At 45.2% G+C, this 14,806-nt stretch overlaps 1 protein-coding gene across 2 annotated transcripts in view; it reads right to left on the bottom strand.

Moving 5' to 3' along the window:
• megf10 (multiple EGF-like-domains 10) overlaps window positions 1-14,806 on the bottom strand; it is a 99,892-nt gene that overhangs the window by 60,626 nt on the left and 24,460 nt on the right. Inside the window, exon 5 of one of the 2 annotated variants that reach the window (XM_051683523.1) lies at window positions 10,544-10,636. The exons of the other annotated variant lie outside the window; for it this stretch is intronic. Within the exon in view, the coding sequence (XP_051539483.1) occupies window positions 10,544-10,636 (93 nt within the window). The remainder of the gene's footprint in view (window positions 1-10,543; window positions 10,637-14,806) is intronic. 2 annotated transcript variants of the gene reach the window in all.

Below are 14,806 nucleotides of genomic sequence, written 5' to 3'. Positions count from 1 at the left end.
TGAAGGAAGAGCTTAAGGCCGGTCAAGTGTGTTTGAGGATGTTGTGTTGTTGTTATGCTCTGGCCTACATCTCACATCACATGATCTGAGCCCTGAGGTAATTTCCTGCCTCTCTGGCCAATCATGCAGCTCTCTTTGTTTTGATGAAGAAAGGCCTTTTCTCCTTCATCATTCCTTCAACCTCAATCCAGTGCCGGTGTTTTGTTGGCGTTCTGTGGCCCAGAAAGTCCAAATACAAAGAGTGTTCAGAGGAAATTAAAGTCACTTCAGCACTGACTGCACGAGACACTTTGATAAACCAAAGAGTCAAAAACAACTTGAAATCTCATAAGTGACATTAAATACATTGGGATTCAGAACTTCAGTGTCGTCAAGCATGCAAATGTCATTTAAAGGACAAAATCTACTATCCAGAGTATCCCTTCCTCCAGCGAGAGTTGAGAAAAATGTACAACTTTTATTCCAACCAGCTTCCCTCGTATCATTCCAAACCCCAACATTTTCTTTCTTGTGTGGTACACTAGTTATTTTCTTATTAAAATCTTTAACTAATCATTAGGTTTAGGGTTTGGGTAAGGGGTTAAAATTATGGTTAGGTTTAGGTTTGGCTAGGGGTTAAAATTATGAAAAATTATAATAACATGGTTTGTTGGTTTATGTTTTCTCTACGGGAGTTAAAGTCATTCACTTTTGTACGAGGCATCATTTCTTGTGATTTGACCATCTTCACTATTCACTATTTTTGCTACCTGTCATAAGACACTAATTGGTTATCAGGCTACCAAATCCTTTGATGTTTGTCTGCCACTACAGTCAAACCAAGACCAGCACTAGCAGTGGTTTACTAATCCTGACCAACTGAGTGAGTTTAGTTCCTGAGGGATAAAAATAAAGAGCTGAAACTCAAGACATGACTGAGTTCAGACCCCTGATAGACCATCAGCACATTACAACATACACAAATCAGTCACAGGAAAAGAGAAATCTGTTTTGGGAAAATATCAGTCATTTTCTACAAAACAAATGATGTTATGTTGTTTATAGCATTATATTGTTCTTTGGCCCGAAACACTTTGAAGGTAATTGGGTTGACACAAAACATGTTTTGAAAGAGAAATAGGGTACGACTTGGCTAAAGGCTCCACGTGTCAGAGCAAGAGTGAGACAAAGGAACTCAAAAGCAGAGGAACAGTTCAAAGGATTTTATTAACAGCAATGGTGGAGTTTATTGTGCTGGTGAAGTCTGGAGATCCCAGCACCTGCTACAGTCACAAAACTCTAAATAGCATAAAAAACTACCATAGTACTTTCCTAAACAGCTATTTGTCACAATACACTGGGAAATTTTCCTATTCTATGAGATCATTGCGTATTATGTCTAAAGTTTGATTTTGAGGCAATTTAATACTTATTTTTTTTAACTGTTGTAAATTTAATGACTATGAATATCCTAATTAACTTATAAATATCCTGGAAATTATCAAATTTATTTTGAGTCATTTTCAATTTTGTTCAAGGTCAAAAGTTTTGAAACACTTACTCATTCTTTATTATAATTTTTCTTTTCTTCACATTTTAGAATAATAGTAAAGTCATCAAAACTATGGAATAACATAAATGGAACTATGGGAATTATGTTGTGACTAAACAAAATCCAAAATAAATAAAAACTGTTATATTTTAGCATCTTCAAAGTAGTCGCCCTTTGCCTAGAATGTACTCTTGACATTTTCTCAATCAACTTCTTGAGGTATTTTTTGTGACCAAAAAAAAGTTCATTTTCCTTAGGTTGTGCCTTTAGCCCCGTTGTACCCTATCATGGGTTATCAATATTTTTATATTTTTTTTCAGTTAGAATTTGTGATTTATTAGACACACTGAAACTGAGTGAAACGATCAGAATTTACACTCTTATCCATCCACCTTTTTCCTGACTTCACCATGGGTGGCGCCATTGCGGCGAGAGACTTCCGCTCGGATGTTCTACACTTCCGCTTAGTTGTTGTTTTCAGCTAGACTAACGTTACTGGTGATGGCGTGCAGCTAAGGGTCTGGATAATTATGCACTGTTATGGGTGTTATAACAACTACTGATGGCTTAAAAACTACTGGAAAATGAATGTCACAATGATAAGCCCCCCAAAAGCTGCCAATGCTGAAACATTTCGAGTTGAACCAGATGTAACAATCAGAGGTTGCATTAAACTAATTCTCCGTCACTTGCCTTTTTTTTTTAAACATCAAGTTGTTCTCAGCACAGTGCGTGAGAAGGCGGCACTTGTTAATGCAGAAATAATGCAAAGGTACGTGCCTCAAATCCGAAGAGTTTTAAATGGAACCTATTATGACCATACGTCCTTTTTTCACGGATGTTTCCTCTTTTTTCTAACCTTAAAAAGCGACCAGTCAGGATTTCTAGATTCCCTAAATATCCGCGATTTGGCTGTTTTCATATTGAACTGCTCAACAAAATACGTAATTAAATCTAGCGCACCATATACGTGAATTCTCTCTCTCTCTGTGTACTGTATGTCTGTCTCTTTCTCACTCTCTTTCTTTCACACACACACACATACAAGGGTGCATGCAGAGAGCACTAGAGCCCAGTAACTTTAACGTAAATGTGATCGTGTACTTATCTAGTCAGGGATTGCCGTCGAACCCGAATGTCCACACGCGACCTTTAGTTAGAAAGGGATTAACGTTAAGTAAATACAGACTGTTCACTCGTTTTTGACTGTTGTTAGTGATATTTCAGTGCTTGGTAATGGGAATAAGCTGCGAAGCGGAAGTCTGTAGCATCCGCATTGGAAGAACATGCTAAGCATAATGGGTAATTTTGCTGCCTGTGAAAAAGGTGGATTCAAATGATAAGTATATGAATTCCAAACAGGGTGGAAATAATGTTGGGATTTAGGGTTACATTTAGGATTAATAATGATCAACTGGTACTTTTCAGGGCAAGAAATCAGTCATTAAAAAACATATTTGTCAAGCACTAATTTGAATATTGTGTCCCGCTATGGTGGTCAATCAATGTCTATGGTGGTTACAGTGGTGGGAAAATGTGATTCCCTATCTGTCACTCACTCGACGTTGTGTCGATGTAGGGTATTTGCATGCCACTCCCCCGGACATACGGGTATAAAAGGAGCTGGTATGCAACCACTCATTCAGATTTTCTCTTCGGAGCCGAACGGTCATGCTCACTGAGCTGAATACTACTGTTCATTCACCTCTGCTGGATCTGACGGCGCATTTCAGCGGCTTCTCCCCCCTCTGCACTGGTGCACTGCAGAGAATGCCCCTGGGCGCTTTGGCAGAAATAAAAGAGTATATTTCTCTAAAAGAGTATAATTCTCTAAAAGAGCGGCACACACGGAACGTCTTTTTAAAGACGCATCTTTTTAAAGATGCTTTTCCGATTGTGTGTTATTCCTGGTTGCGCTCGTTATCTCTCGCCTTCTGACGGTCACGATCACTGTCTTTCGTGTCTGGGCACTGCTCACGCGGAGACAGCATTCGTGGATGGTCATGTTCTCATTGCGAGAATATGTCCATGGCAACGTTGCGGTCGCGGCTCCCGCCTCGGTCCTTTTACCCACGGGTATGAGGCCAGCGCAGCTAGCACTGGGGGCAATTTGGGGACCCCAATGGGACTACCTCCACCGGGTATCCCCCCGCGGACCTCCCATTCCCCAGCACGCTCGTCTGCCCCGATCAGGCTTCCGGATGAGTCCGCTGGCTCGTCTCACGGCGAGTTTGACCTCTTATTCGGAGCCCGCAGAAGTGATGAGCTCTCGAGTGCAGCATCGGAGAGCGGGCTCGTCCAGTCGGAAGCCTCAGCTGGGCTCCTCCCTTCGGGATCAATTGCCCAGTCACAGGTTGACGTGGAGATGACAACTTGCTTTCCCGGGCAGCCGCGAGCGTCGGCTAGAGTGGAACTCACTGCTCTTCCCTGAACCCTCGCGGCTCGGTGATTGGTTCCTGGGCTCGCGGTGCCGCTCAAAGCCACGCCCCGCCCCGTTCCTTTCTTTCCAGAAGTGCATGAAAAGCCCACTATCCTCGATGGTGGGACGGCCAAGGGCTATTCGGCAATCCCCCGGTGGATAAAGGCGCTCGCGGTGCACCTATGCCCGCAGAGCGCCGCCACCTGGCGCTGGTGCCCAAAGCCCCCGTCCAAGGCCTGTAGGTTTACGTCGTCTCTGACGGCCAAGGCCTACGGTGCCGCTGGACAAGCCGCCTCCGCCCTGCACGCCATGGCTCTCCTGCAAGTCTGCCAAGGCGCTAAAGGAACTGCACGAGGGTAGTTCCGCCCCGGGATTGATGCAGGAACTGCGCTTGGCGACCGACCTCGCTCTCCGAGCGACGGAGGTCACGGCGCGGTCTCTTGGGTGGACGATGGCCACACTAGTGGTCCAGGAGCACCACTTTTGGCTCAACCTGGTCGAGATGGGTGAGGCCGACAAGACACGATTCCTTGCTGCCCCCATTTCCCAGGCGGGCCTATTCGGTGACACCGTCGAGGACTTTGCCCAGCAATTTTCGATGGTAGAGCAGTAGATGGATGCTAGCCGGCATATCCTGCCCCGGCGCGGCTCAAGATCCCGCACCCCATCCACTCATCGCCAAGGGCGTCCCCCTGCGGTGACTGCACTGGCTCCGCCACAGCCCGCCCCTTTGGCCCGGCCCCGGCGTGGAGCCCATCGCAGGAAGCAGACACCACCCGTCTCATGGCGCCCTTGAGACGGGCGACCCAGGGACAACGAAACCCGCTGCTCTGGAGATGGTAAGCAGATCTCCATCTTTTTGTTACCTTTTGCATTTAATTGCGCCGCATGCCCAAGTGGCTGCAGTACTCAAGAGCTCAGCAAGAGCGGTTTCCTTGTTCCCTGGGTCACGTATCCGGTGTGCACGGCCGTTATCACGACCACCGTCCACCACTCTATTTGGCGGCGGTCTCCCACCACTGAGCGCCCAGCTGTGGCACAAATCTGCCCCCAATGTGACAGTCTCCACGGGTCACGAGGACAGGCCTCTTCCTCCCCTGTCCCAGGCTGTTCCGGGGGTGGTCACAAGGAACCAGGTAAGTGCTTCGATGTCCTCAGACTCAGCACGGGTATGACGTGGGGTGGCACCTCAAGCTCCGCCCCACCGTGAGGCCCCACCTGCCGGTACGTCCGATGATGTTGTCCCTTTGGTCTCCCTTGCACGGAACTTGGACGCATGCCTTGCGCTTTCCAGTCCGTCGCGAGGGCTGGTCCGGTCCGTCCAACTCGGCTGTGCAATTCACTTCACCGGGCGCCTGCCCAGGTTCAGCGGTGTCCACTTCACCTTGGTGAAGGACAAAAATGCTGCTACCTTGTGCGGAGATCGCTATCCTCCTACGGAAGGGCACGATAGAACCTGTCCCTCCAGCCGAGATAAAGAAGGGATTTTTCAACCCCTACTTCATCGTACTGAAAAAGGCGGTGGGTTGCGGCCAATCTTGGACCTGTGAGTTTTGAACTAGGCTTTACACAGACTCCCGTTCAAGATGCTGACGCAAAAACGCATTCTGGCGAGCGTCTGGCATCAAGATTGGTTCGCAGCGGTAGACCTGAAGGATGCGTACTTCCATGTCTCGATCCTTCCTCGACACAGATCCTTCCTGTGGTTTGCGTCTGAGAGTCAGGCGTATCAGTACAAAGTCCTCCCTTTCGGCCTGTCCCTGTCTCCTCGTGTCTTTACGGAGGTCGCAGAGGCTGCCCTTGCCCCGTTAAGGGAGGTGGGCATTCGCATTCTCAACTATCTTGACGACTGGCTAATCCTAGCTCATTCTCGAGACATGTTGTGCGCACACAGGGACCTGGTGCTCTCACACCTCAGCCGACTAGGGCTTCGGGTCAACTAGGAAAAGAGCAAGCTCCTCCCGGTTCAGAGCATCTCTTTTCTCGGTTTGGAGTTGGACTCAGTCTCCTTGACGGCGCACCTTACGAACGAGCGCACCCAGTCGGTGCTGGCCTGTTTGAAGGCGTTCAAACAGAAAACAGTGGTTCCACTGAAACCTTTTCAGAGGCTCCTGGGGCATAAGGCATCCTCGGTGGTGGCCACCCCGCTCGGGTTGATGCATATGAGGCCGCTTCAGCACTGGCTCCAGACTCGAGTCCCAAGATGGTCATGGCGCCATGGGACACATCGCGTGGTCATCACGCCGGTCTGTCACCGTCTTTTCAGCCCTTGGACCGACCTCTCGTTTCTATGGGCAGGTGTTCCTCTAGAACTGGTCTCCAGGCATGTCGTGGTCACGACAGATGCCTCCAAAACGGGCTGGGGCGCTGTTTGCAACAGGCAAGCAGCTGCCGGCCTCTGGACGGGTCCGCGACTGCATTGGCACATCAACTGCCTCGAGTTGTTGGCAATTCTGCTCGCCCTGCGGAGGTTTCGGCCGTTGATCCAGGGCAAGCACGTGTTAGTTCTGACAGACAACACGACAATTGTAGCATATGTCAACCGCCAAGGCGGTTTGCGCTCTCGTAGTACGTCACAGCCCGCCCACCATCTCCTCCTCTGGAGTCAGCAGCACTTCAAGTCGCTGCAAGCCACTCACATCCCGGGCAACCTCAACACTACAGCGGACGCGCTGTCACGACAGGTTACCCTCAGGGGAGAGTGGAGACTCCACCCTCAAGTGGTCCAGCATTTGGAGTCGATTCGACAGGCACAGGTGCACCTGTTCGCCTCCCAAGAATCCTCCCCACTGCCCGCTCTGGTACGCCCTAACCGAGGCCTAGACGAGCTGGCACACAGCTGGCCCCCTGGCATGCGCAAATATGCGTTTCCCCCAGTGAGCCTGCTTGCACAGACCCTGTGCAAGGTCAGGGAGGACAAGGAGCAGGTCGTCCTGGTAGCACCCTCCTGGCCCGCCCAGACGTGGTGCTCGGACCTCACGCTCCTTGCGACAGCTCCCCCCGGCGAATTCCCCTGAGGAAGGACCTTCTTTCTCAGGGATGGGGCACCATCTGGCACCCGCGCCCAGACCTCTGGAATCTCCATATCTGCAGTGGTAGACACGATCACTCAGACTAGGGCCCCCTCTACGAGGTGCCTGTATGCCTTTAAGTGGTGTCTGTTCGCTAAATGGTGTTCTTCCTGTCGGGAAAACCCCTAGGGATGCGCAGTCGGATCAGTGCTTTCCTTCCTGCAGGAGAGGTTGGAAGGAAGGCTGTCCCCTTCCACCTTGAAGGTGTACATTGCCGCCATAGCAGCACACCACGACACAGTCGACGGCAAGTCCTTAGGGAAGCACGACCTGATCATCAGGTTCCTTAGAGGTGCCAGGAGGCTGAATCCCTCTAGACCGTGCCTCGTTCCCTCATCGGACCTCTGTAGTTCTTCAGGGTCTACAGAGAGTCCCCTTTGAGCCTTTGCAGTCAGCCGAGCTTGAGGCACTCTCCTTGAAGACTGCCATCCTGACTGCGCTCACTTCCATCAAGAGGGTAGGTGACCTGCAAGCATTCTCTGTCAGCGAAACGTGCCTGGAGTTCGGTCCAGGTTACTCTCACATGATCCTGAGACCCTGACCGGGCTATGTGCCCAAGGTTCCCACCACCCCTTTAGGGACCAGGTAGTGAACCTCCAAGCGCTGCCCCAGGAGGAGGCAGACCCAGCCCTGTCGTCGCTGTGTCCGGTGCACACTTTACACATCTATTTGGATCACATGCAAAGCTTTAGAATCTCTGAGCAGCTCTTTGTCTGCTTTGGTGCACAGCGGAAAGGAAGCGCTGTCTCCAAGCAGAGGATCGCCCACTGGCTCATTGATGCCATAACTATGGCATATGTCGCCTAGGACATGCCGCCCCCGGTAGGGCTACCAGCCCATTCTACCAGGGGTGTAGCGGCTCCCTGGGCCCTGGCCAGGGGTGCCTCTCTAACAGACATTTACAGAGCAGCGGGCTGGGCAACACCCAACACCTGTGCAAGGTTCTACAACCTCCGGGTGGAACAGTTTCGTCCCAGGTAGTGGCATGCAACACAAGTGGATAAGCCCGGGATAGCTGGCCGGGTGTATCGCTTGCACATAGCACCTTCCACCTCCCTTGGAGCTGAAGACATGCACCATTAATTCCCAGTAGTGTTCACAAACATTGTTCCCTGGTTGACTTCCTCCGAGCCCTGTGGCAGTCGAGTTTTCAGAGAGACTTGCTGCCAGCCCAGTACACGCGCTAACTAAGAGCCCTGTTCTGGGGTAGGTGCTCCGCATGTGGCGGTTCCCTGTAAGGCTAACCCCATGCGATATATATCTTCCACTAGTTCGTTTCCCTGCTGGCAAACTGCATCTTCCTTTGGCAGAACCCCTCTGCCCCAGTCTCCATGTTTGTAGTAACTCCTCCCCCATTGGGCAGGATCTACCTTGAAGGCTCTCCACATGGTTGGAAAGACCATGTGACGTATTCTTCCACTTAAATATCCCCCCTCTCTTTGGGCGAGGTGTGGTCTCCGCAGTGTCTTCCCCTTGGAAGGGATACCCCCCGACTAGACCTGGCGGCCCAGTCGGATAATCCCCCTTCTTTTTTAGGGGGTGGAAAAAGAGAAGGGGAAAAAAGGCCACGACTGGGTTAAGCCTGTCTCTATCTTTGGGCAGTCGACTTGTCCCCAAAAAGGGCCGTTCGACACTCATAACTATGTTGGGGGAGGTTACGTGTCGACTTGGTGCGCTGGCTATGAGGCACACAGCAGTCTGCCCACCACACACCGCCAGTTCACGTAACACAGTTCAGCCAGTTGTGGAGTTTCGTATAGGGACCCCTAATGTCACTACATCGACACAACGTCGAGTGAGTGACAGATAGGGAACGTCATGGTTACTGGTGTAACCTCCGTTCCCTGATGGAGGGAACGAGACGTTGTGTCCCTCCTGCTACAACGCTGAACTACCCGCTGAAATGGCCGGACCTTATATCGGCTCCTCAGCATAAAACCTGAATGAGTGGTTGCATACCAGCTCCTTTTATACCCATATGTCCGGGGGAGTGGCATGCAAATACCACTCGCCAATTTTCATTGGCCTTTTATCAAAGACCAGAGGTGTCTCGGGCTCCCAAGAGTGACCCCTAGTGTCACTACATCGACACAACGTCTCATTCCCTCCATCAGGGAACGGAGGTTACACCAGTAACCATGACGTTTCTTGAAAGTTCAGTCTTTTCAAATAAAATGATTTAAAAACTAAATCCATAAATGTTTCCTGAGAGTGAGCTGAGAAGGCAGAATACTAATAATGTTTCACTAAAATCTAACAACATGGTCACTAATTTAATTCCTACAGTCATAACTTATTAGCCTATATACCAAGACATCATTAGTACCCTGTTAAATTCCCATTGCAATGGCAGTTTCGTTTTGTGCTCATGGGCTGAAAATACTGAAATCTGTAAGAAGAAAAAAAAACCTAAAATCACAGTGATGATTGAATGTTAACACTAAACATCTGAATTAAACCAGATACAGTCTGAACTCTGACACAGACAAACAGACCATTGGCAATGTTACTCCAAAAATGCTGCTCAAACTACTATTACAACAGTAAAAGAAATAATATTTACCAATGACCAAAATAACAGCATAACGGCAGAACTGTTCTTGCAATAAAATATCTGATTATGAATGCTGAAATAAATATATTTTGTCATACTGCAAATAACTCTGTGTATCTCCAAACTACCAAACACACAGCGCTCCACAGCACTGCTTTCACATTTTATATGCTGTCAATCACGTACATCACTGTTTTAATTACTGGCCATTTCTTGAAAAATCCCGCACATTTGAGAGCTCAACCAATCATCATATAGAGAAGCCAGACTTCTAGATGGCACAAAAATATATATTGATTGAAAACCCCAAAATCCAATAAACAATCAGATGCAGACCCAATGCAAATGAAGCTCCCACAGACTCCCATAGAAGCACGGCGTCTGGGTGAGAAAAATGTCATTTTTAGAGCCTCTAGTCCAATAAACATCAATCTTTATTTCAATGAAATTTAATGGTGCAGATAGACTTCCATTAAAAAAACACTCTATGGGCAGTGTGTCCACTGACTTCTATGGACATATTCATAAAGAAAAAAACGAATTACATTACTTGAACAAACAGCGTAATAGTGATGTGTGATATCTGACACTTTTATTCGCTAAAATATCGAAATGTATAAAGAGTCATATGTAATTTATATAGATTATTTGTAAATATATTAAACTCGTCATTGCTTTATTTCTTATGAAATTTAGGGAAAGCTGTGCTTCTCGTGTAGTCTTACAGCAAACGCCACTGTGGTCCAAATGGTCCATCTTACATGTAAAACTCTACAGATGAAAAACTCTAATAACATCATCAATAAAATATTGAGACTGTAAAATCAAAGTGTTTTGAGGAACAAGACTGATTAACTACAGTATATTCTTCAAAACAATTAAAAATCCAGCTGATGCTCACTAGATGAGAGAGAGTTTGTGTGTTTGTGTGTGTGTTAGAGACAGACGGGCACAGCTGCGGTACTCACCACTGGAGCAGTCGGCTCCGCCCCAGCCCGGCTCACAATGACAGGTGTTGGGGGCCATGCAGCGGCCGTGGACACATTTCTCAGCACAGTGAGCTGAAGCGAAAACAAGAGAGAGTCTGATCACATTACTGCCCTTCAATGAGGAGAGCACAAAACAAACATGAGGAGAAAACACTGAAAACCACACACACACATGCTGCTGAGATCATGATATCAATGAGCCCAGCAAAAGACAAACAGATTTAGCTACAAAGTGAGGTGACTATTTTCAAACATAATAAAGCAGGAAAAGAACCACATCCACAAAGGCGAAAAGTTTTACAGCAGAACAGACACAGGAATATCAAACTCTGCTCCTGGAGGGCTTTAAGTGATGAAGAGTTTAAATCCAACCCTAATCAAACATATGTGAACAAGGTGCGTCTCAATCAGCTCCCTAGTGCACTAAAACGTAAAAACCAGTGAGCATCACTGTTCAATATGTTCCCTTACCGGAAACATCATCATGTCTTCATAAGTCTCTCAAGTTGTTAGAAGATGAGCGCAAGTGTAAAACTATGAAGTGAAAGCCTTATTTTCTCTTTAATAGAGATGTTGTTTGTAGTATCTTTCATCCATAATGTTCATGAAAGGGAAATAATCTTTTCAATATTGAGTTTTAAGAAGCTTAAAAATACACCCCTTCATATTATTTCTTCTTTTATGTCATTTATCTTTCACAATAACACTGTAGGTTTCAATATCTACACTGTAAAAAAGTAGTGTTTCTACAAATGATCACAATTAATAGACAACTGTATACTGCGACTTTGCAGTGAACAGGGCCAGGGAATTACTGGAATTTGCAGTGTTGTGTTGTAGAATGTCAATTATTAAAAAGATGTATTTTTAACCTGCAATGACAACTGCTAATTGTCACCATTGTTGAGTTTTGAATGCTAAGAGAGGATATCTTTGCATGCCTCATTGACAGGTCCCAGCAAAAATTTGTAAGAGATAAAAGTAATCCTATCGTTGAATGCATTCCTCCCGCATTAATATTGCTTCACTTTTAATTGCACCAAATAGTGGTGATTTCACAGTGTGACCAAAACTGAAGTCAATCACTAAGTTGAACTGATATTTTCCATGCATCTCAATGCAATATATTGTGTTCTTAAAAACAATTGCAACAGCTGAGAGAAAATTAGTTAGAAATCATTAAGTCAAAGTTCCCATCCAAAGGGAACACTACACACCAAAATAGTGACTTCAAATTAAACACTATTATCCCACAATGCAGTGTGAAATGTTTGAAAACGAAAATGACCTAGCCTGTATTAATTTTTACAATAAGATTCTGAATTCAGTATTTTATTGTAAGAAACTACTGGTAAATCTTGTAAAATCCTGGTAATTGTATACAGTCTACCACGAAAATGCATGACAGTTTCATATTGCTAATTAATACCAGCTGCAATTAAATGTGCGACCTCACAGACCTTATTCACAGCAGCGCCATCTTTGATTTTGAATGGGAATGACAATGAGGCTGTGAGGGATAGACTTACAGTGTCTTCAATGGGCTGTTCTGCAGTTTAAAGAGTTTTCAGATTGTCCCACAGACAAAACATTGATAAAATATCTGTCATACATGAACATTCAGTATACAAAGAACTCATGACAACATGAGTTGTGGAAAATCAGATGTGATCTCGGAACTTTATACATCTTTATACCATTTGTGCCATTGAAGAGATGTTTAGTCTATCCCTTAGAGCCTCGTTGTCATTCCCATTAAAAATCAAAGATGGCGCTAGTGTGAATAAGGTCTATTAACCTGTTGCTGGTGATTGAGTCATAAGTGTCCCAATGTTCAGTGGATTAACACCCTTACCAGTGCTTGTGTTCACGACAAACTGATTCACGACATAGGGAACAAGGGAGCAAGACACGTGCTGCTGTAATTTAAATTAGAATTTAGTTTTTTTTTATATATTTAGACCTTCCTTTGTGATAATGTTCAGTTTCATGTGGCTTATTAGAGCTAAAGAGTCAAGAGCAATGAATGTTTATCCAAATGTTGGTTAAATCAGTATAAAATTAATTTAGGACTTTATTAGCTCCAGAATAAATATGATCTGTGCCTGCGCCCTCTGTGGGTACAGCAAGGTTAAAAAAAATACAAATAATTCAGCCTGCATAAGGTGATGTTTAGTCCAAACGCACCCATGCAGTGTGTGTGTGTGCAGGAGAGAAAGAGAGATTTAAGCATAAAAAAGATATATATTTTTGTGGATATATTTAATATTAAGAATATTTATTGAAAAGATGTTAATTTGTATAGGCTACAGTACTTTATATGCTTGTTCTGTTTTCTATGCTGATAATTCACCCACATGGGAAAAAGTCAAGTCCCTTATTTTGAGCTTGTTTTTCCAGATCAGGTCGCTTGTTTCTTTGTGTGATCTGGCAACACTGCAACTGGTAAATCACCAATCCTTAGTACAAAGTACTGACATTTTAAAAAGAAAGTTATTAACCATTATTTTATTTAATTGTAACCGGTTATCATTTGGAAAGGAGGCTGCTAAACACTGGAACCAGAACGAAAAATACAGTTTCTACTCTGAGCGAACAAAATGTAAAACATTTTTTTTTTTTTTTAATCTGTGGTAGGAAGTAAACTCTACAGGATGGTGGCCCTTCAGAAGCGCAATTTGAATCCTGTTGTAGAGCTTTCTCAAGCTGTTAAGCTGATATTCTGATTTCAAAAGTGGCATATTTGTAAACTTTTGAGGACAAAACTGTTCTGCAGGTACTCGAATGTCTCTCAAATACTCACAAACATTAAAACTGTTATCAGTATGTCAGAAGTCATTGAAAGCATGTCACCAATCAGAGAAATGAACAATCTGCTCAACAAAACAGAGCCTTTTTATGTAAATATCAATCCTGTTAAATTGATGCCCAACCCTGAAACCCAGCGGCTGGTGTGAACTGCCTTCAAATCATGTTCTCATTCTGCTGCCTGAATCACCAGATACTCCTGTCTATCCTCTGAGCATCATGACAACTGCACTTTATTGGTTTGAGTCCAGCTTCACATGTAGATCCCTCAGGTTATCTTGGAGGGGAGCAGTGTCTTAATCACATCAACTAACCAAGGGGGTACCTCAGGGTTCAGTGCTCGGTCATTTCAGTGCCTCTTTTTCATTAAAAAATATCACTGGGACCTACAGGATCATCAATGCACATGGATTTTCCTACCACTGTGTATCAGGTAAAGGATGGGCAAGGAGGAGGCGGGAACTGGCTGAACAGTCAACATAAAGTTTAATGGTAAAACTCAACTTAAAACAACATAAAACATACACGAACACAGACACACATGCAGCGCAGCCACTTGCCACTAATTGGCATCTCTGGCTCCCCTTTATCAAGGTCTCCTGCTGATCAGCTGATTACAGCCCGGCCACGCCCTCCTCCTCATCACACACTGCTATACCGACAACATCAAAGCAGGTTTGCCAGGAACCAGGGTATAATGTTTGATGACCAGCTAAACTTTGTCATCTCTAGACTGGACTACTGCAATGCTCTTCTAGTTGGCCTTTCTGCATCTTGCAACCTCTGTAAATGTTTTGTCTTCAACTAACCTTCTTTTTGCAAATCCATTTTCTCTCCTGAAGTCTGTGGTCTGTAAGTGAGCAGCAAATGCACTAACCAGGGTACATACAGGCATCAATGAATGAAAATCAAGGACTTTCAAGTACTTTTTCCAGCACAATTTTTTTCATTTTCAAGGATTTCACAGAAGTAAGAACTCTGAGATTTCATATACAGTAATTCTGTGTTCCCAAATTGTATTACAAGTGACGTGAACAATATTTACAAGTCTGAAAATGTATGCATTTCTCAGGCATGCTAAATGTTTAGAAGTTTTCTGTGTTAATTTCAAGCACTTTTCAACAAAACATGCTGATTTTCCAGGTATTCCAGTACTTAAATTTCTAAAAGCTAAATTCAAGCACTTTAAGGACCTTGTGCAAACCCTGACTAACTCTTAGAAAATCTTCTACTATTATCTCAGTATTGTTTCACCATGTCTCACCAATATCTCATGTTCATCTCTGTACTTTATTGAGCAGTTTTAGGACTTTGTATTGCAGCATTTCTCATGTTACTGTCTCTTTAGGAAGAACTGCTTATGTTATAACATTTGTCATTCGTCAGTCACTTTGGATAAAAGTGTCTGCTAAATGAACAAACGTAAACAGATAA

This window comes from Myxocyprinus asiaticus, chromosome 42, assembly GCF_019703515.2.
Source record: "Myxocyprinus asiaticus isolate MX2 ecotype Aquarium Trade chromosome 42, UBuf_Myxa_2, whole genome shotgun sequence".
In the NCBI taxonomy this organism is placed as follows: Eukaryota; Metazoa; Chordata; class Actinopteri; order Cypriniformes; family Catostomidae; genus Myxocyprinus; species Myxocyprinus asiaticus.
The sequence above is the reverse complement of the archived record's forward strand: the minus strand, read 5'-3'. Positions and strand labels throughout refer to the sequence as shown.